Raw genomic sequence first — 24916 nt, forward strand, 5'->3', positions numbered from 1 at the left:
AAAAGCAAGAGGCTGTGTGGTTATGTTAGGCAGTGATTGCTGGTACATTTGCCTTCCCCTTGTATTGTTCCCTTCTCTTCTCCCCTGTTTCTTTATTCCTTTCCCTTCTATTTCCTTTCTCAACTATTTTTCTTTCTAATTTTTCAGGTACTGTTATGCTTGGAGAAATTGAAGAATTACTATACCCTTTTGCATCATTCTGCTGCACTATCCCCTTTTATTTTTCTATTTCTTCTTACAACACTTATATATGTTCTTCACTTACCAATTACTTGTAAATTCCTTCAATTAAATATAAATACATACCTCATTTCTTCTTCTTATTATTATTATTTCTGAGCTCCACCCTATCAATTGGTGCTTTCATCACCATGGCCATAGCTGACAACACGTGAATGAAAGGCATGGAGGCCGACATTAAAAAGCTATTCCAGATGTTCGAATCCATCACGGAGGAGAACAGATCTGAACGCGCTCGTGCTTCCGAAGCCACTAATCTCAAAATCGACGCCATCCAGGATTCTCTTACGCAGCTTCTTCAGAACCAGCACAGGCATTGTAAGACCCAAGATTTTTGAGAAGTCCTATTTTGAACTAATCTCAAATCATATATTTATTTATATTTTTAATTTCATAAATTATCTTATTGAAGATAATTAAAGGTAGTTTTGATTAATTAGATTTGAAATAAATTAAGGTTTTTATCCAAACTCTATGCTTATGGAGTATTTCTCTATTTACAACTTAAAGTTCTAGAAATCTAAAAATAATGAGTTTGGGCTATTTAAATTGTAAAGTTGGTAGTTGTAAAATAATAAGGATTTTTATATGATTTGGACTAAATAATTAATATTTTAAAATATTGATACTACTATTTTGGAAAACAAAGAAATTTAGTATATTATTTCTAATTTTTGGATTTGAATATTTTATTAAAAATAATTTGCAAAACGGATGATCAAATAGTATTTTATATATATTATTATTGTTGGATTAGAATTTATTTTCAATTACCATATTATCCTTATTTTATTTGAAATTACAAAATTACCCTTGTACCTAATTTTACCCTAATCCTAAAACTCAACACATACAACCCTAACCCTGAAAACCCTACCCGGTTACCCGGTTCCCCTGACCCAGTGCACACTAGTGCACCTAACCCTAACAACAGCATGCAGTAGCTGCAAACAAAATGAAGAAAGGAAGAGATAGAAAGGGAAAAAGAGAAGAGGGGGAGGAACGGAGGGGAAAGAGAGGAGGAAGGAAAGGAGGTGGCGCCGGTGGGCGTCACTGCCACCGTCGCTGCCGTCGTGACGCCGCCAGGAGGTCGGAACGAAGAGAGAGTGAGGAATCGGGAAAGAGGGATGGTGCGGTGCCGGCGAGGAGCGCCGTCGCTGTTGCTGTCGCCAAGAGAGGGAGGAGCCGCTCCAGAGTTGCGCCGTCTTGCCGCTAGGTCACCACGCCATCGCACTGAGGGAGAAAGCTTGCGGGAAGGAAGAGGACGCCATCAAGCTTCTTCCCGTCGCCACCATCGCCAACCATGGAGGAGAGAAAAGAGGCGAGCGCGAGCCAAGATCCACACCGGAGAGCTACCACCTGGGTTCTGTCGTCGCCATCTTGCCTCTACCGGCGAGCACGACGAGAGAAAGAAATCGGGCAGAGAGAGAAGACTCGCGAGGAAGTCACCACGGGAAGGAGTTCGCCACCGCGTCCCATTGCTTGCGCCGCCGCCATCCACCATCCCTGCTGCCAGTCGCCGTTCGCAAAGAAGAGAGGGAGAATCGCCACGGAGCTGCTGTCGCCGCCGCGTTGCTGGCCTTGCCGTTGTCGTGCTTGCGCTACTGCTGCGTCACCGGAGTTCCATGTCGCCGCTGCTTCCGCCAGGAACGCCACGGCCGGTAAGGGTTTAAGTTGGTCTTCGTTTCCTTTGGGTTTCCGGAAGCTTCATTTTCGTTGCATGTTAATTTCAGTTGTTGTTGTCGGAATCGAGTAGCCGCTGCTGTTTGAGGTGGCTGCCGGGCTGCCACCAAGCCGGTTCGGAGACCGCCGCTGTTTCGGTTCAGCCGTTCTTTCTTCATACGGTAAGCGTCTCGATCTGAAAGCCCTCTAGTTACTGCTCCACTATACGTTGAGGTGTTGTAGCATTCGTTGTTATGAGAGTTAATCTCGCCTATTATATGTTACGATTAGAGTGGTTGTGGTTGCTGAGAAAGCGGGTTGGAGCTGAGGTTTTGACTGCAGTCGATTCGGGTCAATACGAAAGGAGTCAGTTAGCGAGTTTGGGTTGTGATTTCAACGTATCGAGGTAGGGGCTTTTTATACAAACTGATTCATTTTAAAGTGGAAGTTGTTATAAATAGATATGCTGTACAAAATGTATTTCTGGTGGTTATGTGAGTCTTATAAATTGTCTGGTTTTATCTTGAATGAATATGGGTGCTTGTTTGATTATAACAATGTCTGATTTTGATAAATTGGAGATTTATGGATTGGTTGATTTGAATGATTTTTGATAATTTGAAAGTTGAGTTTTGTTTTATTGGAAACTGATTTAGTCTTGAACCTGTCAGAAAGGATTGATGATTGGTTTTGTTGGGACCCGAAAAGGGTGGCAAAGTCCAAGTTTTGGGGGAGATGCTGTCGAAATTTCTAGAAAATCTGAGATTTTGATTGGAATTATTATTTTGGAAAAGAATGAATTATGCTTTGACTTAAATATTTGAGAAATAAATTATGTTTGAACTTGCCTTAGTAGGAAAATCTCTATATCTTGGATGTAATTATTAAGAAAGGAATTATGCCTTAAAAATCAATTTAAATATGAAATTTTTATGTTTTGGAAATTGATTTACGTAAACAGATCTTGGAGGGGGTTTTAATGGGTTTAAAAGAAACGTGGTTTTCAATTAATCTATTTCACTTTACGACATTTAGGAAGAGCTTGAAGTATTTTCTGAAACTTTGATTTATTAAAATTGAAAAACTTCCTGAGCCCTTGGAAACAGATTTAAGAATGAAACTGAAATTGGTTTTCGGTTTAAAAATGATTTGGTTTTGGCTTAAGTTTGGTTGGTTTTGAAATTGGTGCGGAATAATTGGAAACACAATTTGGATTTTGGTTTAAACCCTATTCTATTTATTCAACTCAAGAAGTTAAAGTTTCGGAGGTTTTCAAGGAATTTAAGAAATGAGTTAGGTTATTCTCCCCTGAAGTTTTGAGACTCCGCTTAGGAATCTTACGACCAAATCTTGATTTAGAAATGAATGATTTTGATTCTTTCAAAGAGATTTTGAACTTGGCATGGTTTTGAGATCTTTGGAAGTGTTGGAAAGATGTGGAAAGTGGCTCTGTTTTGAAAAGTGAATCTTGGCTAGCTGTGAATTGAATACGTTTGTTATTTAAAAGAAAATGGGCCAAGAATGAATTTAAAATCAGTTATTGAGCCTGATTGATTGTGGATATCATTAAGATTGATGAGTTATTGGTTGGTAGGCATAAGGGCCGGGTTCGTCCCGCTTATGCTGAAAGATTTGATAAATGACGAGATTGTTGATAAGTCGCTTGCGCCTGGCAAGGACGGTGGTTAATCTCGCTTGTCGAGGTTGCGACACCCGCGTAAGGACGGTGGTTAATCCCGCTTACGTGTAGATGTGAGGTCGGAGGCAAAGTATCCCACTCACATCTTTTCGGATCACACGAGTGTGCAGGCACTAACATCCTGGATCGTGTGGCGGGCACGTTATCCCAGAGGGTTCCCATTTATACGTGACCGAAGGGCAACATTCCCATGGGAATGTGTCAGGTTGGCAATTGAACCGACAATGTGATATCACAGCCAGTAGGACAGGCATTCATCATTTGCATCTATGTGATATTATTTGGGTGTGCATATTGTATTTGGTTTGCCTATGTGAATACTTATGTTAACTGTTAACTGTTATACTTGTTGTAATTGCTCTTGATTGTGCTTGAACCACATTAATTGTGATTGTGTTTGAATTGATTGGTTTGTGATGAGTTGGTTGCTGATTGAGCTGTTTGGGCCGGGGGCCATGTTGGATTGGATGGGTTTGAGGCCGTGATTGGTATATTGAGTCCTAGTTCTGTATAAAGTATCTGATCGGTTCAGTATAGACTTAATGAACCTATGCTTGGAACGAGATGATCATTTATACCGCGTAGGTAACTGCTTTCATGGTTGCGGTCTAGGAAAAACTTTTCAAACATTTTCTTTGAGAAAGGAAAAAGGTTTTGTTTTAGAATATTTGAGAAATTTAGCAAGTTTTCAAAAAAGGAATTTTCTGGATTACGAATGTGAACCTATGGTTTTTGGAAAGACTCATAAGACGAGCAATGATCACTGAACTCTAAGAATGATCTTATCTTTACGTATCTTGTTATAGCAAATTCTGTAATCCTATAGTGAGAACAAGCGAGGACGACGTTCTCACTCCCCTACAGGTTATTCCTTTTCAGGATATGGAAGACGAAGCTTTAGGAGAGTTATGTTTATTTTCTGTTTATTCGGTCTTTTTGTATCACCGTAGCTATTATTTTTTTCCTCACATTTATCTTTATGAAGCTTGTAAGAGGGATAGGAAATTATGATATGTATAATTGTAAACTAGTGTTATGTATATGTATATATATACCTTAAGGTTATATCTGAATTGTATGTGCATGTATGTTTAGGTTTTCACGAAAAAGAGTTATCGAAGTGTTATGCGGTTTTAAGTTTTAAACAGGCTCATATTTTAGTCTTAAATATTATAAAAGTCGTGGTAATACTCGAGCTATCAGAGTGGCGCAGCCGGAAGCGTGACATTTTGATAGTTAGGGTGTTACATTTGTGGTATCAGAGCGGTCTTTCCTGTAGAGCCTGAGGAATGGATCGACTATGCTTCAATTGCATACTCTGAGCGTTTGTCATGTAATAGGTCTTGTTGAATGACGAGAATTAGAGCTTTATGTACATGACTGTCTATTGATTAATGCCATTAGTCTTGCGTTGCATAATTCCTGATATTAAGTTTGGCCGGCTTAATACTAGTGAATTATGTATATGAAAGCACTGATGGGTTATCATAGATGATATACGAGTTTTGAGTAAAGTAAATCGTGGGTTTTGGAAACGTTAGAAACTATTTCTTGAGGTTACTCAGTTATGTGCTTTGGATTCTGTTGAATGTCATATGACCTATTGTTTCTTAGCCTATTTTGATGTTCTTGTCAATTCTTTTGGGAAGCAGTTTGATGTTTTCAATCCTATTTTTCTGTTCATATGCATTCTTCTTGATTCTAAATTGCATATGCCGGTTTGAATTTCTTGGTGTATCTGTCTTTCTCTGTTTGAGCTCTTTTCTTGATTCATGTAATTTTTCGACATGATTTTGAACTTGTCTTGATGCAACGTGTCTTTTTATGTCCTTACTTCTAGTCTTTAAAAAAATGGTGATTCAGTTTTTCTCTTAATTGACTATATTTATAACCAATTTTCAAACTTTTATAAAATCGCTTTTGATTTTATATACACCTATCTATATAAAACTTTGAAAATTCCTTATGCAATTTAAAAACTATTTATTTCTAATACCTCGCATGTTCTTTTACTGGTTTATGGAACTACACTTACTTTAAATACAATTTGACTTTTCAACATAATTTTATTACGGTCCCTATACATAACTCTATTTGATTACGTACTTAGGTATTTTTAAATTCTTAAAGGAAAGGCTTTTCACTTTATTTTCAGTTAGTTTTCGTTTGACAAATTGACTTTAATTTAGTATGATACATTATTTACGTAATTGTTGTTCTTTTGAAAATATTAGGTTCATACCTTTCCTCTCAAGTATGGGCTAATTCTTTAAGCTTGTGTTTCTATGGTCATGATACTTGATTTTGTTTTTAACTACTCTTTTTCTTTTATGAACACCACTAGTAGTCACAGTTTTCCTTCTCTTGTGAATTTCATGCTCCTCTAAGTCAACTTAAATTGTTTCTATCTAGTGTGTTGTTTGTCCTCCCAATTGTCCTTCTTTAGTCAAAGGTTCTTTCTTGAAAATTCACTGTTGATTGAGTTGTTTTTCCTGACGAGTGTTGCATCATTTTGAACCAATGGAAAGCTTGTTTGGTGTCCCATGCTTCGTGGATCTTGTTTGAACTCCCTTGACTTGAGATCCTTTCTTGTTTGGTCTAATTCCCTTTTAAGTACATTTTAATACTCTTGAATATTCTTATGTGATGGCAATTTCAAGTGTATTCTTAGAGTTTTGATGTGAACTTTTGAAGCAAGTTTTGGATTCTCTTAAGAAACTTAAATCAATTTTTCTCGCTTAAAAATTGCATCCATAGCTATCCTTTAAATTGGAAAAGTTATTTTGGAGTTGACATGCATTATTTTAAATAAAGTTTTGAAACCGACTGATAAGTAAATTTTTACCTCAGGGTTTCCTTTTCTAAATAGAGTTTAACTTGTTCCATATTTGCTATAAAATTTTATACACACTTGTTTGAATTTAGACTTTGAGAGTTCTTGAACAGACGTTTGATTTTCTTACAATCCTGCCACAATATCAGTGTATACTTTTAGCTAATTGAGTACCTAAATGTCTTTCAGGATTTTCGAAAGATTGTTTTGGCCTTAACCCAATTGACTTTCAATTTTCAACCCTCACCTATTCTATCTTTTACTTGGAAACTATTTGGATGAAACACAATTTAGTTTTCTTTTAACCATATTGCAGTTTTGATATATGTTTATGTTACCCTTTTGTGAACTGCGAGTTACATACTTTTCTTTTAGCACAGGAGGTGATCTTCTTTCAGTTTTTCATTCTCTATATTCAAATGTATTATGTGAACTTGATCAAAAATTTTAAATCTTGAGAGTGTCATCACTAGCTTTAGTTGACCTTCTTCTATGATTTTATACTTGTTAACTCAGCTTGATTTAGTTCCAAATTACTATCTTGCTTATCCTTTTGTGTTCCTATCAGTTGTATCTGATTCAGGAGTCATCTTTGAGGTTGTTAAACTGAATTTCTTTCCAATACACTTCATCGATTGTACATCCTTGTTTACTTGTAGATTCAACAATTCTTTCAGAACTCTTGCGGAGATTATCCTTGTTGTTTGTCCTTCTATTTTAAAGTCTTTTACCTTTCTGAGTAAACTCGAGAATTGTTTTGATGTCACGTGCAATCTTTAGGTATAGTAATACGATTCGTAGTTCTTTAAGGCCTGTTCATGGATACGGAAGATGAGTGGTAAGAGTGCAACGTTATGAGAAATTGTGGGAGTTTTGTTTCTCGTGGAAGAGTCTGCGAATGTTAGGTTTGTGACCGGTTATGGAGTTGTGAAGTGATTGATGGAGTTGGGAAGTGGGAGTTTCGAAGGGGTAAGAGATCTGTGAGGAAATGTTATATCCGTTGTTTTAATACCAACTTGTCTTGTAGCCTTTTGCCACATTAACTATAGCTCTACTTTGTGAACGCCTATCTTGACTTGCACCTTATATTGTTTCTCCAAGCTTTTGTAAGATTTTGAAACCATATAACCTTTTGCATTGAGCCTATCTTGTATCCTTCACCTTACACTATACCTTACCTTTATATTTAAATCTTATGGATATCAGGTATTTGAACTTATGTATATATATGTGTTAAGATCTCTTACTTTTCTAAAAGGTATTTAAGGCTATGTACTATATTATGTATTACTTTAATTTTCGAGGACGAAAATTTTTATAAGGTGGGTGGAATGTAAGACCCAAGACTTTTGAGAAGTCCTATTTTGAACTAATCTCAAATCATATATTTATTTATATTTTTAATTTCATAAATTATCTTATTGAAGGTAATTAAAGGTAGTTTTGATTAATTGGATTTGAAATAAATTAAGGTTTTTATCCAAACTCTATGCTTATGGAGTATTTCTCTATTTACAACTTAAAGTTCTAGAAATCTAAAAATAATGAGTTTGGACTATTTAAATTAAGATTTTATCTAATTTTACAATTATTGAGTTATTTTATATATTTAAATTGTAAAGTTGGTAGTTGTGAAATAATAAGGATTTTTATATGATTTGGACTAAATAATTAATATTTTAAAATATTGATACTACTATTTTGGAAAATAAAGAAATTTAGTATATTATTTCTAATTTTTGGATTTGAATATTTTATTAAAAATAATTTGCAAAATGGATGATCAAATAGTATTATATATATATTATTATTGTTGGATTAGAATTTATTTTCAATTACCATATTATCCCTATTTTATTTGAAATTACAAAATTACCCTTGTACCTAATTTTACCCTAATCCTAAAACTCAACACACACAACCCTAACCCTGGAAACCCTACCCGGTTACCCGGTTCCCCTGACCCAGAGCACACTAGTGCACCTAACCCTAACAACAGCATGCAGTAGCTGCAAACAAAATGAAGAAAGGAAGAGATAGAAAGGGAAAAAGAGAAGAGGGGGAGGACCGGAGGGGAAAGAGATGAGAAAGGAAAGGAGGTGGCACCGGTGGGCATCACTGCCACCGTCGTCGCCGTCGTGACGCCGCCAGGAGGTCAAAACGGAGAGAGAGTGAGGAATCGGGAAAGAGGGATGGTGCGGTGCCGGTGAGGAGCGCCGTCGCCGTTGCTGTCGCCAGGAGAGGGAGGAGCCGCTCCAGAGTTGCGCCGTCTTGCCGCTAGGTCACCACGCCGTCGCGCTGAGGGAAAAAGCTTGCGGGAAGGAAGAGGATGCCATCGAGCTTCTTCCCGTTGCCACAATCGCCAACCATGGAGGAGAGAGAAGAGGCGAGCGCGAGCCAAGATCCGCGCCGGAGAGCTACCGCCTGGGTTCTGTCGTCGCCATCTTGCCTCTGCCGGCGAGCACGACGAGAGAGAGAAATCGGGCAGAGAGAGAAGACTCGCGAGGGAGTCACCACGGGAAGGAATTCGCCACCGCGTCCCATTGCTTGCGCCGCCGCCATCCACCATCCCTGCTGCCAGTCGCCGTTCACAAAGAAGAGAGGGAGAATCGCCGCGGAGCTGCTGTCGCCGCCGCGTTGCTGGCTTCGCCATTGTCGTGCATCACCGGAGTTCCATGCCGCCACTGCTGCCGCCAGGAACGCCACGGCCGGTAAGGGTTTAAGTTGGTCTTCGTTTCCTTTGGGTTTCCGGAAGCTTCATTGTCGTTGCATGTTAATTTTAGTTGTTGTTGTCGGAATCGAGTAGCCGCTGCTATTTGAGGTGGCTGCCGGGTTGCCGCCAAGCCGGTTCGAAGACCGCCGCTGTTTCGGTTCAGCCGTTCTTTCTTCGTTCAGTAAGCGTCTCGATCTGAAAGCCCTCTAGTTACTGCTCCATTATACATTGAGGTGTTGTAGCATTCGTTGTTATGAGAGTTAATCTCGGCTATTATATATTGCGATTAGAGTGGTTGTGGTTGCTGAGAAAGCGGGTTGGAGCTGAGGTTTTGACTGCAGTTGATTCAGGTCAATACGAAAGGAGCCAGTTAGCGAGTTTGGGTTGTGATTTCAATGTATCGAGGTAGGGGCTTTTTATACAAACTGATTCATTTTAAAGTGGAAGTTGTTATAAATAGATATGCTGTACAAAATGTATTTCTGGTGGTTATGTGAGTCTTATAAATTGTCTGGTTTTATCTTGAATGAATATGGGTGCTTGTTTGATTGTAACAATGTCTGATTTTGATAAATTGGAGATTTATAGATTGGTTGATTTGAATGATTTTTGATAATTTGAAAGTTGAGTTTTGTTTTATTGGAAACTGATTTAGTCTTGAACCTGTCAGAAAGGATTGATGATTGGTTTTGTTGGGACCCGAAAAGGGTGGCAAAGTCCAAGTTTTATGGGAGATGCTACCGAAATTTCTAGAAAATCTGAGATTTTGATTGGAATTGTTATTTTGGAAAAGAATGAATTATGCTTTGACTTAAATATTTGAGAAATAAATTATGTTTGAACTTGCCTTAGTAGGAAAATCTCTATATCTTGGATGTAATTATTAAGAAAGGAATTATGCCTTAAAAATCAATTTAAATATGAACTTTTTATGTTTTGGAAATTGATTTACGTAAACAGATCTTGGAGGGGGTTTTAATGGGTTTAAAATAAACGTGGTTTTCAATTAATCTATTTCACTTTACGACATTTAGGAAGAGCTTGAAGTATTTTCTGAAACTTTGATTTATTAAAATTGAAACACTTCCTGAGCCCTTGGAAACAGATTTAAGAATGAAACTGAAATTGGTTTTCGGTTTAAAAATGATTTGGTTTTGGCTTAAGTTTGGTTGGTTTTGAAATTGGTGCGGAATAATTGGAAACACGATTTGGTTTTGGGTTTAAACCCTATTCTATTTATTCAACTCAAGACGTTAAAGTTTCGGAGGTTTTCAAGGAATTTAAGAAATGAGTTAGGTTATTCTCCCCTGAAGTTTTGAGACTCCACTGAGGAATCTTACGACCAAATCTTGATTTAGAAATGAATGATTTTGAGTCTTTCAAAGAGATTTTGAACTTGGCATGGTTTTGAGATCTTTGGAAGTGTTGGAAAGATGTGGAAAGTGGCTCCGTTTTGAAAAGTGAATCTTGGCTAGTTGTGAATTGAATACGTTTGTTATTTAAAAGAAAATGGGCCAAGAATGAATTTGAAATCAGTTATTGAGCCTGATTGATTGTGGATATCATCAAGATTGATTAGTTATTGGTTGGTAGGCATAAGGGCCAGGTTCGTCCCGCTTATGCTGAGAGATTTGATAAATGACGATATTGTTGATAAGTCGCTTGCGCCTGGCAAGGACGGTGGTTAATCCCGCTTGTCGAGGTTGCCGCGCCCGCGTAAGGACGGTGGTTAATCCCACTTACGTGTAGATGTGAGGTCGGAGGCAAAGTATCCCACTCACATCCTTTCGGATCACACGAGTGTGCAGGCACTAACATCCTGGACCGTGTGGCGGGCACGTTATCCCAGAGGGTTCCCATTTATACGTGACCGAAGGGCAACATTCCCATGGGAATGTGTCGGGTTGGCAATTGAACCGACAATGTGATATCATAACCAGTAGGATAGGCATTCATCATTTGCATCTATGTGATATTGTTTGGGTGTGCATATTGTATTTGGTTTACCTATGTGAATACTTATGTTAACTGCTAACTGTTATACTTGTTGTAATTGCTCTTGATTGTGCTTGAACCACATTAATTGTGATTGTGTTTGAATTGATTGGTTTGTGATGAGTTGGTTGCTGATTGAGCTGTTTGGGCCAGGGGACGTGTTGGATTGGATGGGCGGCCGTGATTGGTATATTGAGTCCTAGTTCTGTATAAAGTATCTGATCGGTTCAGTATAGACTTAATGAACCTATGCTTGGAACGAGATGATCATTTATACCGCGTAGGTAACTGCTTTCATGGTTGCGGTCTAGGAAAAACTTTTCAGACATTTTCTTTTGAGAAAGGAAAAAGGTTTTGTTTTAGAATATTTGAGAAATTTAGCAAGTTTTCAAAAAAGAAATTTTCTGGATTACGAATGTGAACCTATGGTTTTTGGAAAGACTCATAAGACGAGCAATGATCACTGAACTCTAAGAATGATCTTATCTTTACGTATCTTGTTATAGCAAATTCTGTAATCCTATAGTGAGAACAAGCGAGGACGACGTTCTCACTCCCCTACAGGTTATTCCTTTTCAGGATATGGAAGACGAAGCTTTAGGAGAGTTATGTTTATTTTCTGTTTATTCGGTCTTTTTGTATCACCGTAGCTATTATTTTTTTCCTCACATTTATCTTTATGAAGCTTGTAAGAGGGATAGGAAATTATGATATGTATAATTGTAAACTAGTGTTATGTATATGTATATATATACCTTAAGGTTATATCTGAATTGTATGTGCATGTATGTTTAGGTTTTCACGAAAAAGAGTTATCGAAGTGTTATGCGGTTTTAAGTTTTAAACAGGCTCATATTTTAGTCTTAAATATTATAAAAGTCGTGGTAATACTCGAGCTATCAGAGTGGCGCAGCCGGAAGCGTGACATTTTGATAGTTAGGGTGTTACATTTGTGGTATCAGAGCGGTCTTTCCTGTAGAGCCTGAGGAATGGATCGACTATGCTTCAATTGCATACTCTGAGCGTTTGTCATGTAATAGGTCTTGTTGAATGACGAGAATTAGAGCTTTATGTACATGACTGTCTATTGATTAATGCCATTAGTCTTGCGTTGCATAATTCCTGATATTAAGTTTGGCCGGCTTAATACTAGTGAATTATGTATATGAAAGCACTGATGGGTTATCATAGATGATATACGAGTTTTGAGTAAAGTAAATCGCGGGTTTTGGAAACGTTAGAAACTATTTCTTGAGGTTACTCAGTTATGTGCTTTAGATTCTGTTGAATGTCATATGACCTATTGTTTCTTAGCCTATTTTGATGTTCTTGTCAATTCTTTTGGGAAGCAGTTTGATGTTTTCAATCCTATTTTTCTGTTCATATGCATTCTTCTTGATTCTAAATTGCATATGCCGGTTTGAATTTCTTGGTGTATCCGTCTTTCTCTGTTTGAGCTATTTTCTTGATTCATGTAATTTTTCGACATGATTTTGAACTTGTCTTGATGCAACGTGTCTTTTTATGTCCTTACTTCTAGTTTTTTAAAAAAAATGGTGATTCAGTTTTTCTCTTAATTGACTATATTTATAACCAATTTTCAAACTTTTATAAAATCGCTTTTGAGTTTTAAACAGGCTCATATTTTAGTCTTAAATATTATAAAAGTCGTGGTAATACTCGAGCTATCAAAGTGGCGTAGCCGGAAGCGTGACATTTTGATAGTTAGGGTGTTACAGGCATCGATCTGAGATACCTAAGCCCTCCCATGGTTCGAACTCAAGCGTTGTTCCACAACATCGTTCATCTCTGCATTCTCGTCGAGTGAATTTCGATTTGCTGAAATTTGATGGTACTAACGCTTTGGGGTAGTTTTTTTCAATGGACCAGTATTTTGATTTTTTTCAAGTTCCCGAAGAAGAACAAATCGGAATTGCTGCGATTCACATGACTGGTGCTGCCTGATGATTGGAAAATTGACGGTTTAGAATTTCACTAATGAAATCTTGTTGTAAAGTATAGTTTCTAAACCAACAATAATCCTTCCATACAAAAATTTGTTTGTCACAAGTACAAACCCCTAATAATCCTAATAACCGAAGTATTTAAACCTTGTGTCGTCTCTCAAAGGAATCGCAGGGTAGTGTTCTTGTTATTAGTTATGAGTTGTATATTTTGGGGTTTTGGATAAGAAACAAGAAAAGTAAATGGCAATGGAAGTGTAAATGATAAAGCGGTCTTGGCAAGGTTTGGTGGTCAAGGATCTCTATCCTTATAATAACCACAACATGAGAATTGGTAAGGATCAATCCCACTAAGTCATCCTCTAACTAATAGTAAAGGAAAGTCAAGTGAGCTATATCAATCCAAGTCCATAAGTCCTAGTTCTCCACCAATTCAATTAGTGAGATCTAGCGTTAATGGCTCCCAATCATCAATTACTTGGACATTAGTAACTCAAGAGTTCCTAAGTTACCTTCCCAATCCAAGAGCACAAAATTCTACTCTAACATTCTTCCTAGCATTTCATCAAACACTTGGAAGGCACAAAAGGAAACATAGTAAATTGACAACAAGAATAGAATCTAACAACAATTATTGCAAGGAATTAATAACAACAATCAACAGAAACACAATTATCATGAATTACCTCAAATTGAATTGAAAGAAAATAGAATGAACAAAAGTAGATCTATAACAAATCATAGAAACAAAATAGAAGAAATTATAACAAACAATAGAAGAATGATGAATGTAACAACAAGAAATTGAGAAGCAAAAGTAGATGAAAGCATGAATTAAAACCTAGATCTAAGATTATTGACCTAAACCTAATCCTAATCCTAGAGAGAAGAGAGAGCTTCTCTCTCTAAAACTAACTAAAAACTAGATCTAAAAGTGTGTGAATGAATGTCATCATGCATTTCCCTTCATTCCTTAGTCTATTTAGCCTTTTTCCCACCAAAAACTCAGCTCCAAATGGGGCCAGAAATCCTCCAAAATCGCCAGGCATGAGTTCTTCTTTAAAACTCACGTGCAGCCTTCGGCGCATACGCGCACAGTGCACGTACGCGTCCCTGGAGCATTTCGCAATCCGCGTGTAGGTGCATAGTGCGCGCGCGCCCATGGGCTTTTTCCAAATCTTTAGCTTTTCATAATTTCTCCACTTTGTATGCTTTCCTTTCACTCCTTTGATCCCTTCTTAGCCTTTTCAACCTGAAATCACTAGCAAACATATCAAGGCATCTAGTGGAATCAAAAGAAGATAAAAATCATCGAATTAAAGGTCTAAAAAACATGTTTTCACATCTAAGCACAAATAAGAAGACAATCACAAAATCATGCTATTTTATTGAATAAATATGAGAAAATGTTATCAAAATGCTCTAAATTCAACACAAGATAAACCCTAAAAAGGGGGTTTATCTGGTTTCAAATGTCCCAACGTTTTGCTCAGTTTCGCTCATGAAACCAAGTGAAGCGGGCGATTGAGCTCGAATTTGGCCCGTCACTGTTCAAGTGACCACGAGAATTGTTATTCAAGCTGCAGCAAGGTAGCACGGTAAGCGAGTATTATTCAGAATTTGTTGCTTTGGCAAATCGTACTCACATTGATCCTCCTGAAGTGCTCCGAGACTGTTTTGTTAGTGGACTGAAACCTGAGGTACGGCGGGAGGTTAAAGCTCAATGTCCCCCATCTTTGATGAGGGCAGTGTCCTTAGCTAGACTCTATGAAGAGAAATTGACTTCTTCGCCAAAAACCACATATGGCCCTGCTACTCACAAACCACAATTCACAACTCCCAATTCTTCTCCATCTTCATGGCTGCCCAACCGTAACACTCTTCTCGCATTACTTCCGACACCATCACAACGCTCTCACACTCCACTTAAAAACCTAGTTCGGAGGTTGACCCCTGCTGAGATTCAGAGTAAACGGGAGAAGGGTCTTTGTTATTAGTGCGACGAACGATTTTCCGCCAGCCACCGCTGCACAAATCGTCAATTCATATGGCTAAAATTAGAATTAGACGAGAATATGGCTCCTGTTGGTGACCTTGCAGAACTGGTGTTTGCGGATAACACACTTGAATCCTTGGAAGGTCAGGTGCTGGACCACCATTTGTCCTGTAATGCAATGCACGGTACTCCAGGACCATCTACCATTCGTGTCAAAGTTTCCATCAATAGCTTAGAGGTGCAGGCCTTAATTGATAGTGGTAGCTCTGATAGCTTTATCCAGCCACGCATCACTAAGTTTTTGAATCTTCCTATCGAACCTGCTCCAGGAATTAAGGTGATTGTTGGAGATTTCAATATTCTGACAGTAGAAGAAAAAATTGCTAATCTAGACATCAATGTGGCAGGGTGTACCATCTCAATACCTGAGGTATATGTCCTTCATGTGGTAGGTGGTGATTTGGTCATAGGAACTACTTGGTTGATGACCTTAAAAGCACATATTGTGGACTATAATGCCTCATTCTTGCACTTTGTGCACCAAGGAAAGTTTGTAACGATTTGGGGTGAGAAGAATTCTATGGCTTCTCAGATTCAATTCCATCACATTCAAAGGCTGGTCTCTACACATACAATTGCCGAAGCCTTCACTTTGGAACTCCAAACACCAGCTGATACCTCACAGGCTAGCTTACCACTTCCTGCTTCCTTAGACCCTGCTTTGGCTTCCCTGTTGCGTAAGTACGTCGCTATTTTTGCCATGCCATCACGTCTCCCTCCGCAACGCTCTCAGGACCATAGCATTCCATTAGTGGCTGGGGCTGAACCTGTAAAAGCTCGTCCTTATCGGTATCCCCATAGCTTGAAATCATAAATTGAATCGATGGTACAAGACATGTTACAAGAGGGGATAATCCAACCCAGCAAGAGCCCCTTCTCATCACCAGTCATCTTAGTAAAAAAAAAAGGATGGCACATGACGATTTTGTACTGATTATAGAGCATTGAACAGTGTCACTATTAAAGACAGTTTTCCTATCTCAACTGTTGATGAGTTATTGGATGAATTGTTTGGGGCCACTGTCTTTTCTAAGTTGGATTTACGATCTGGCTACCATAAGATTTTGGTTAAACCTGAGGACCGTTTTAAAACGGCTTTCCGTACTCATCATGGCTTATACGAATGGTTGGTAATGCCTTTTGGCCTCACTAATGCCCCTGCTACTTTTCAGAGCCTTATGAATGATGTCTTCAAAGCATACTTACATAAGTTTGTGTTGGTATTCTTTGATGACATATTGGTATACAGCAGTTCTTTTGATAGTCATCTTGAGCATTTGAAATTGGTATTGAAGCTGCTAAGACAGGAAACTCTCTTTGCCAAGCTCTCTAAATGCCTTTTTGGAACTAACGATGTGGATTACTTAAGCCACACGATTACAGGTAGTGGTGTTCTCACGGAATCGACTAAAGTGCAAGCAATTCAAGATTGGCCCCAACCTAGTAGTGTTAAGCAGCTTCATGCTTTTCTAGGCCTCACAGGATATTATTGCCATTTTATTAAAGGTTATGCAACCTTAGCTGCTCCTCTTACTGATTTGTTGAAAAAGGACGCTTTTGTTTGATCTGATCAAGCCATGTTGGCATTCCATCAATTACAGCAAGCGATCTCTACTAAACAAGTGCTAGCACTACCTAATTTTAACCTTCCATTTGAGGTAGAGACCGATGCGTCAGGTACGGGTATTGGTGCTGTTCTGATTCAGCAGCGACATCCTATAGCTTATTTTTCAAAGAAACTTCCTCCTACCTTGCAAAAGCAATCCGCCTATATTAGAGAGTTTTATGCAATAACTGAAGCAATTGCTAAGTTTCGGCACTATCTCTTGGGCAAGAAATTTATTATTCAAACTGATCACAAGAGTTTGAAATCTCTTTTGGAGCAGGATTTGCACACACCTGAACAACATAAATGGCTTCACAAACTCCTGGGTTACGACTTTGAGATTCAGTACAAAGCCGGTACCGAGAACGTAGCTGCAGATGCCTTATCAAGAAGCTTTTCTGGTGCTTGGTCTACACCTCATGTGGACTTCTTGCAACACCTTCGAGTTGCAATTGAGAAGGATGCTACTCTTCATGAGTTGATGCAGAAATGTGCTTCTAATTCTACCAAGAATCCCAATTATACTTGTCACAATGGGTTACTATTATGGAAGAACCGTTTGGTTATTCTGCCAAATAGCCACTTAATTAAACTCATTCTTCATGAATATCATGATAGTGTGGTGGGAGGCCATGCGGGGATTGCAAAATCAGTCGAATGAATTTGTGCTCAATTTTATTGGCCTAACATGCAAAAGGACATTAGACATTATGTTCTTACTTGCTGCACTTGCCAACAAGCTAAACATGAGGCTAAAGCGCCAGCAGGGCTGCTCAAACCATTGCCTATTCCTTCGTAGGTGTGGGAGGATATCTCCATAGATTTTATTGTTTCTTTGCCTGCTTCATGTGGTTTTTCTGTGATCATGGTTGTCGTTGATCTCTTAACTAAATATGCTCATTTTAGCCCACTAAAATTGGATTTTACTAGTAAATCAGTGGCTGAATCCTTTATTCTTAATGTGGTGAAGTTGCATGGATTTCCAAAATAAATTGTCTCTGATAGGGACAGAGTCTTTGTTAGCAAATTCTGGCAACATCTCGTCAAGTTATAAGGCACTCGCTTTGCCATGAGTTCGGCTTACCATCCGCAGACGGATGGCCAGAGTGAAGTATGTAATCAAACTCTGGAGATGTACTTGAGGTGTTTCTGTTTTGACAATCCTAAGAAGTGGCTAGAGTTACTTCCCTGGGCTAAATTTTGGTATAATTCCACTTGGCATAGCAGCATCAAAATGACTCCATTCAAAGCACTCTATGGTCGAGACCCCCCTTCCCTTGTTAGATAAGAACTCTCTCATGAGGATGAGCCATCCTTGCAGGAACTACTATTAGCTAGAGATAAATTGCTTGATCAGCTTAAACTCAATCTTGGCAGATCCCAACAATTCACGAAGCATTTTACGGATAGACATCGACGCTACTTAGAATTTCAAGAAGGTGATTTAGTGCTAGTCAAATTGTAGCCATATCGCCAACACTCAGTGGCACTGCGGAAGCATCAAAAGCTGGGATTGCGTTATTTTGGCCTTTTTAAAATTGGGAGAAAACTCAGTAAGGTAGCCTATCAGTTGGAATTACCGCCAGAAGCCCGTATCCATAATGTTTTTCACATATCAGCACTCAAGAAGTTTCGTGGTGACCAAGAATCACATTATCTACCACTGCCTTTAACTACAATGGAACTCGGACCAATCCTGGAGCCTTATCGAATTTTATCACAACGCTCCATTTTGCGCGGTGACAAGGAAATTTTACAGTGGCAAATTCAGTGGGGACAAGGGGTTGTCACAGAAACGAGTTTGGAGGATGTTGATCAATTCCCCAAGCTCTTTCCTGCATTCAACCTTGAGGGCAAGGTTGCTCTTGATCAGGAGAGTAATGTTAGGCGCAGGAATGAGGAAGAGCACATAAATAAAAAGCTTACAACTTCAGAAGGAAATATTGTTACAATAGAAGGACAGCTGGCACTCAATCAGCATGATGCGGGTCCAAGAAGGAGCACTAGAGAGAGAACTAAAAGCAAGAGGCTGGGTGGTTATGTTGGGCAGTGATTGCTGGTACATTTGCCTTCCCCTTGTGTTGTTCCCTTCTCTTCTCCCTTGTTTCCTTATTCTTTTCCCTTCTATTCCCTTTCTCAACTATTTTTCTTTCTAATTCTTCAGGTACTGTTATGCTTGGAGAAATTGAAGAACTACTATACTGTTCTGCATCGTTCTGTTGCACTATCCCCTTTTATTTTTCTATTTCTTCTTACAACACTTATATATGTTCTTCACTTACCAATTACTTGTAAATTCCTTCAATTAAATATAAATAGATACCTCATTTCTTCTTCTTCTTATTATTATTTCTGAGCTCCACCCTATCATAACAATGATTCATTGACTATGATTTCTTCGAAATCTTCAACTACACATTTGAAACAGGGGTAACTAGTGAGGAATGAATTAACACTAGCCATTCTAACCAGTGATTTCAAATATATGATATAAAAAATTCTGTTTCGATGTCTAACGGATTTGAATTCCTTAAATTTAAAAAGACCATGGTTAATTAGAACCTATAATCTTCTTCATTAATATCCTTTTCTAATAGATAAAATGTCCTTTTTAACTCTGATTATTTGTTCAAAAGATAAAACATTTTTTTATGATTAGAAAATTGTTAGCAGAGAGCACTTAGACTACTTAGATTATTGGAGATTAGTTAAGAATTTTCGAATTATAGAAATGTGTTTTGTCTTTCGAGTAAATAGTAAAACACTGCAAAAGACATTAAATTTTTCTAGTAAGATATACCAAAATCATGCTTAGAAAAAGTCTTACATTTATTCTAAAAATTTTTTTTCACTCTCAAATAGACGCATATAAAAATGAGCACCAAAATCGTAGGGACAACTACTCCTACTATGCCAGCGAGACGTTTTAATCTGCTGCCATGTCCTGCACAAATCAGAATCCTTGGTCAGACATTCCATGACATGTGATTGAGGAAATTAGCTGATCAAGTAAGGATCACTATAAGAAAAAGGTCTGTCGCTATACTTTTTTTCCCTAGACTTTCTCTGACAATTAATTAGAGATTTAGCCATCGAACACATAACAAGCAAGTAAGGCGAAAAAGGGGACTAAGTACATGTGTACGATCTTCTGATAATGGTTTCGGTGCATCTACAGTATAGTTGAAGAACGAGTAGACTTCATATCTAACGTTACAACTAGGTTTGATCACCCTGCCACCCCTCTTTCCATTACAACAATTTGGGGTTTCTAAGAAAGCCCCAGCCAAGCAATAGTCACACTGTAGGCTGGACAAATCAGGCGTACACTGCGCAAGGCCATATATATTTTGAAAACTTCCACCACTTATATTCACTGAAAGAAAAGAAAACTTGCGATAAGAGTCACCTGCCGACGCCATGGTTCTTAGCTTGTCCATCAAGTTTCTCAGTGCTATGGTGTACTGGTCTATCTCTGTTGCAGGGATAGAAAATGCGTTCCACATATAAAAGTCAGGAGAAATCTCAACTGTGCCAAATATGGAGCGGTTCGAGTATCTCAGCATGCAGTAATCGTACCACCCGATAGCTTCTTTGGTTTGACAAATCTGAGGGAGAATGACTCTGGAATCATTGAGGCAGCTGTGACAATCGTGTGGTCCGAGATCTCCCCCCACACATCCCGATTGCGTATACTTTGTCGTTGTTTCGGCCATAGGAGGAATTATAGAAGTCGTAGTCAAATTTTGTGTTGGATGTGAGATTAGACAAGAGGATGTTAAGGTTAGTGCGATATGTGATACTGGCGGATGCAGGGGAATTCCCTGTGACACAACTGTAATTTAGGAAATTTGGAACCACAGAAGCTTCAATTATCATTGTGAAAAGTACACGACAAAAGAGAAGGGAAATCAACCTACAACTATTACGACAAATAACCACCGCTATTATCATCATTATGTTATGTTGTGCTCTCCTCTCCTTTCGGAATCTCTCACATACACTTCACAAATTAAAGGAGTATGATATTTTGGCCTTACATAAACAAGCTCGTACTCCGGCGAGCAAGAAGAGGTAAACATATTAGTTTTGATACCAGTTCCATTCACGAAGTCCTAGCATACACACTTGGTGATGTTGTCATGCTCCGATTCAACTAACTCAGAGTCAAATATAGGCATAGCTTAACACATAGCGTTTACTATTATATTTTCACAAAAACCAACATTCCTCCCTTGAAAAATTTTATTTCTAGAAAACATGACACAAAGTTGATATAAATAAATTTTATCATATCATCACTTTTACTACTCATACATAAATAATGACATCATAATATATAAAACATGATAAAGATTTCCAGTTACTCATTTTTTTATCAATTATCACGTTTTTATTTTTTTTATTTGTTATCAACAAGATGATGTAAAATAAATGGTAAGAATTTTTTTAGTAATTTTTAATTTTTAAAGTGCTCATTGATTTTAAAAAGCATTTAATTTTTTGAAGTAATTCTTAATTCTTACTTCTTAATTTTTAACTTTTTTTTTGTTGTTTTTACATTGTTTTTAATTAGATTTTATTAAGTTTTATTATGTTTTAGTGAAAAATTCATCTTTGGATGCTACTTTGAGTTTTGTGTTGTTTTTATTATTTTAGGCAAATTTCAGGCAAGTTTAGCAGAATCTTGTGCAAAGACGAAGAAAGAATAGCAGATGCTGTCAATCTTGACCTCCTTGCATTCCAACAAGCATAACTTGAGCTACAGAAGTCCAATTGACACGGTCTCAACGGCATTAGAAACTAACTTCCAGAGCTTTTCAGCAATATATAATAGTTTATACTTTTCTTCTAGAATCACTGCCAAAACTGGTGCTAAACATCAAGCTTGGCATTTAGCTTCCAAGAAGGAGTAGCCCCCAGCGTCGAACACCCAAAACTGGCGTTCAACACCAGTCAGGGTGCAGGGACCAGCGTGCTCACCTCCCCAATGGGTGTTCAACGCCCATTTCAGCGTTGAACGCCAAGAATCAGCACTCAACATTCACAAAGTGGGCCCCAAAGTGGATTTTAGCACTCCTTAGTTTATCTTATCTTATCCTTGTAACTTTTAAATTTAAATTAACATCTTTTAGGGTTAATATTTACTATTTAAAGAGGAGATCACTTAGGTTTATACATATTACATCAGATCTTCTTCTATAATTTTAACTCTGTTTTCTCTGTAAGTCATGAGCAACTAAACCTCTTGGTTAAGGTTAGGAGCTCTGTATATTTCTATGGATTAATATTATTACTTTTCTATTTTAATATATGTTTGATTCCATTCTAAGATGTATTTCCATTCTTCAATCTAAATGAAACTGGGTGGAACAGGAGTATGACCCGTTTTCTACATGAGTTCTTGCGAGTCTCTGACGGGATAGCATTGAACTACAAGCTTGAGAATACATCTTCTAGACGGCTAATCCACAACTCATTGGGGAGATGGAAACATCTCTTCAGCCAGGATATGGGGTGATTAGGACCTTTGTGGTATAAACTAGAATGCTGAGTATCACCATCATTCGAATTGAATGACCACTGACCCTGGTTTTTTATGAGAATCAGAGGAGATTAAATTATTAAGAAATTAGGGTTTAATCACTTACAGTTTGTCATAGAATGAATCATTCATTGTTAAAGTAGTTAGTAAGAAGTATTAATCCAGAAAGATAAACATCTCCGAGACCTTAACTGCTTCCATATATTATCTCTATACCAACCTTTTATTGCGTTTTCTTTATTATCTTGTTTTATGCGCTTTCAACAACTACTCTCATTACTTTTTGCCTAACTAAGTCCAACAAGATAGCTATTGCTTGCTCAATCCAAAAATCCTCGTGGGATCGACCCTCACTCACCTAAGGTATTATTTGGACGACGCGGTACACTTGCTGGTGAAGTAGTGCGAGTTCAAATTTTGCGCAACAAGTTTCTGGCGCCATTGCCGGGGATTGTTCGTGATTGACAACTACCGGTTGTCTTGTTGCTTAGATTAGGTACTTTTATCAATTTGTGACCATTTATTTCCTTTTGAGTTTCTAATTTTAAGTTTTACCTATTTCTCTATTTTTTTCGAAAATTTGCATTATTAATTTTCCCTAATTTTCAATTTTTAAGTTTGGTGTCTTTTTAGTGTTTTTCTTTTTCATTTATTTCAAAAAAAATTTTAAAAACTTTTCTCTTGAATTTTCGAAAACTTTTGCATCTTCATCTTTTTTTATTTAATTTCAAATTTTAAAGTTTGGTGTTATCTTTTTCTTTCTTTTTGAATTTCAAATTTTTGAAAACCCCCTCCTTTTAAATTTTCGGAAATTTTTATTCTTTCATCTTTATCTTATCCTGATTTGATTTTAAGTTTAGTGTTCTGCTAGTGATCTTTTTGTTCAATTTAATTTTCTTTAATCATATCTTGTTATCTTTCTTAATCTTTGGTCTTTATCTTTTTCTTTAAGTTTCAATTTTTGTTATCTTATCTTATCTTATCTTTATTTTAAATTCAACTTTTAAGTTTGGTATTTCTTTAGTTTTTCTTTCTTTCAAATTTGAATTTCAAAATCTTAATTTGACTTTTTCTACTTTAATTTTCAAAAATTTCATCTCTAATTTCAAATCTTGTTAGTTAATTGGTTGCTTTATCCTATTTTAATTTTAAAGTTTGGTTTCTCTTTAATTTTTCTTTTAATTTTTTTTTTCAAAAACCTTTTTAACCTCTATCTTTTTCTTTTATTTTTGAAAACTCTTTGAATAAAACCCCCCATCCTTTTCCTCAATACTATATCTCATTTGATATCTTAATTATAGTTTCAGACAGGGAGTCCTCTATACTCTCACATAAAAACTCCCATCTTTCCCTTTCTTGGTTTGTTTCTTGTTGTTTATGAGCAGGAACAGGAATAAGGAAGCCCTTCTTAGTCTTGATCCTGAACCTGAGAGGACCTTGAGGCGGCGATTACAATAAGCTCAACTTTGCAAAGTCGGAGGAAATCTCACAGAATCTTTTGAGAAGGAAGCTGAAGAGACAAATATGGCAGCCAATCCAAATATTGGAGGAGACGCAAGGAAGGTCCTTGACTCATACACTGCACCCACATCTGACTTATATGGATGCAGCATCTCCATACCTGCTATTGGTGCCAACAATTTCAAGCTTAAGCCTCAGCTGGTCACTCTGGTGTAATAAAATTGTCAGTTTCATGGACTCCCGCAGAAGGACCCCAATAAATTCATTTTTAATTTTCTGTAGATCTGTGATACTGTCAAGACTAATGGAGTTAACCCAGAGGTTTACAAGCTCATGCTCTTTCCTTTTGTTGTAAAGGACAAAGCAAAGCTATGGCTGGATTCTCAGCCCAAGGAGGGCCTGGACACATGGCAGAAGGTGGTCAATGAATTTCTGACCAAATTCTTTCAACCCCAGAAGCTGAGTAAGTGGTGCACGAAATTGTGATCTCAACGGTGCCAAAAACTTGGTACGCACGATTGTAATCTCAACTCCTTTTCACAACTCCGCACAACTAACCAGCAAGTGCACTGGGTCGTCCAAGTAATAAACCTTACGTGAGTAAGGGTCGATCCCACAGAGATTGTTGGCTTGAAGTAACCTATGGTCATCCTTGTAAATCTCAGTCAGGCGGATTCTAATGGTTATAAGGTTTTGATAATTAAAATATAAATAAAATATAAAATAAGATAGAAATACTTATGTAATTCATTGGTGAGAATTTCAGATAAGCGTTTGGAGATGCTTGTTGCTTCTGAATCTCTGCTTTCCTACTGTCTTCATTCAATCATTCATACTCCTTTCCATGGAAAGCTTTATGTTGGGGGATCACCGTTGTCAATGGCTACCGTCCGTCCTCTCAGTGAAAATGGTCCAAATGCGCTGTCACCGCATGGCTAATCATCTGTCGGTTCTCGATCATGTTGGAATAGGACCCATTGATCCTTTTACGTCTGTCACTACGCCCAACACTTGCGAGTTTGAAGCTCGTCACAGTCATCCCTTACCAGATTCTACTCGGAATACCACAGACAAGGTTTAGACTTTTCGGATCTCAGGAATGGCCGCTAATAATTCTAGCCTATACCACGAAGACTCCGATC

The 24916-nt window shown here is 37.7% G+C and overlaps 2 protein-coding genes across 2 annotated transcripts; one reads left to right on the plus strand and one right to left on the minus strand.

The window, feature by feature from the left end:
- The first annotated feature begins 15181 nt into the window (after nt 1–15181).
- On the plus strand, nt 15182–16727 carry LOC140181348 (uncharacterized). Its single transcript, XM_072224888.1, has 2 exons — nt 15182–15951; nt 16103–16727. The coding sequence occupies exons 1-2, from the start codon at nt 15182–15184 to the stop codon at nt 16725–16727; spliced, it is 1395 nt and encodes a 464-aa protein (XP_072080989.1).
- Nucleotides 16728–19845: 3118 nt separating this feature from the next.
- Nucleotides 19846–20484, minus strand: LOC112769890 (antimicrobial ginkbilobin-2-like protein). Its single transcript, XM_025814341.1, has one exon. It carries the CDS (start codon nt 20482–20484, stop codon nt 19846–19848), a length of 639 nt encoding a protein of 212 aa, XP_025670126.1.
- Nucleotides 20485–24916: the final 4432 nt, after the last annotated feature.

Source organism: Arachis hypogaea, chromosome 18, assembly GCF_003086295.3.
Source record: "Arachis hypogaea cultivar Tifrunner chromosome 18, arahy.Tifrunner.gnm2.J5K5, whole genome shotgun sequence".
In the NCBI taxonomy this organism is placed as follows: domain Eukaryota; kingdom Viridiplantae; phylum Streptophyta; class Magnoliopsida; order Fabales; family Fabaceae; genus Arachis; species Arachis hypogaea.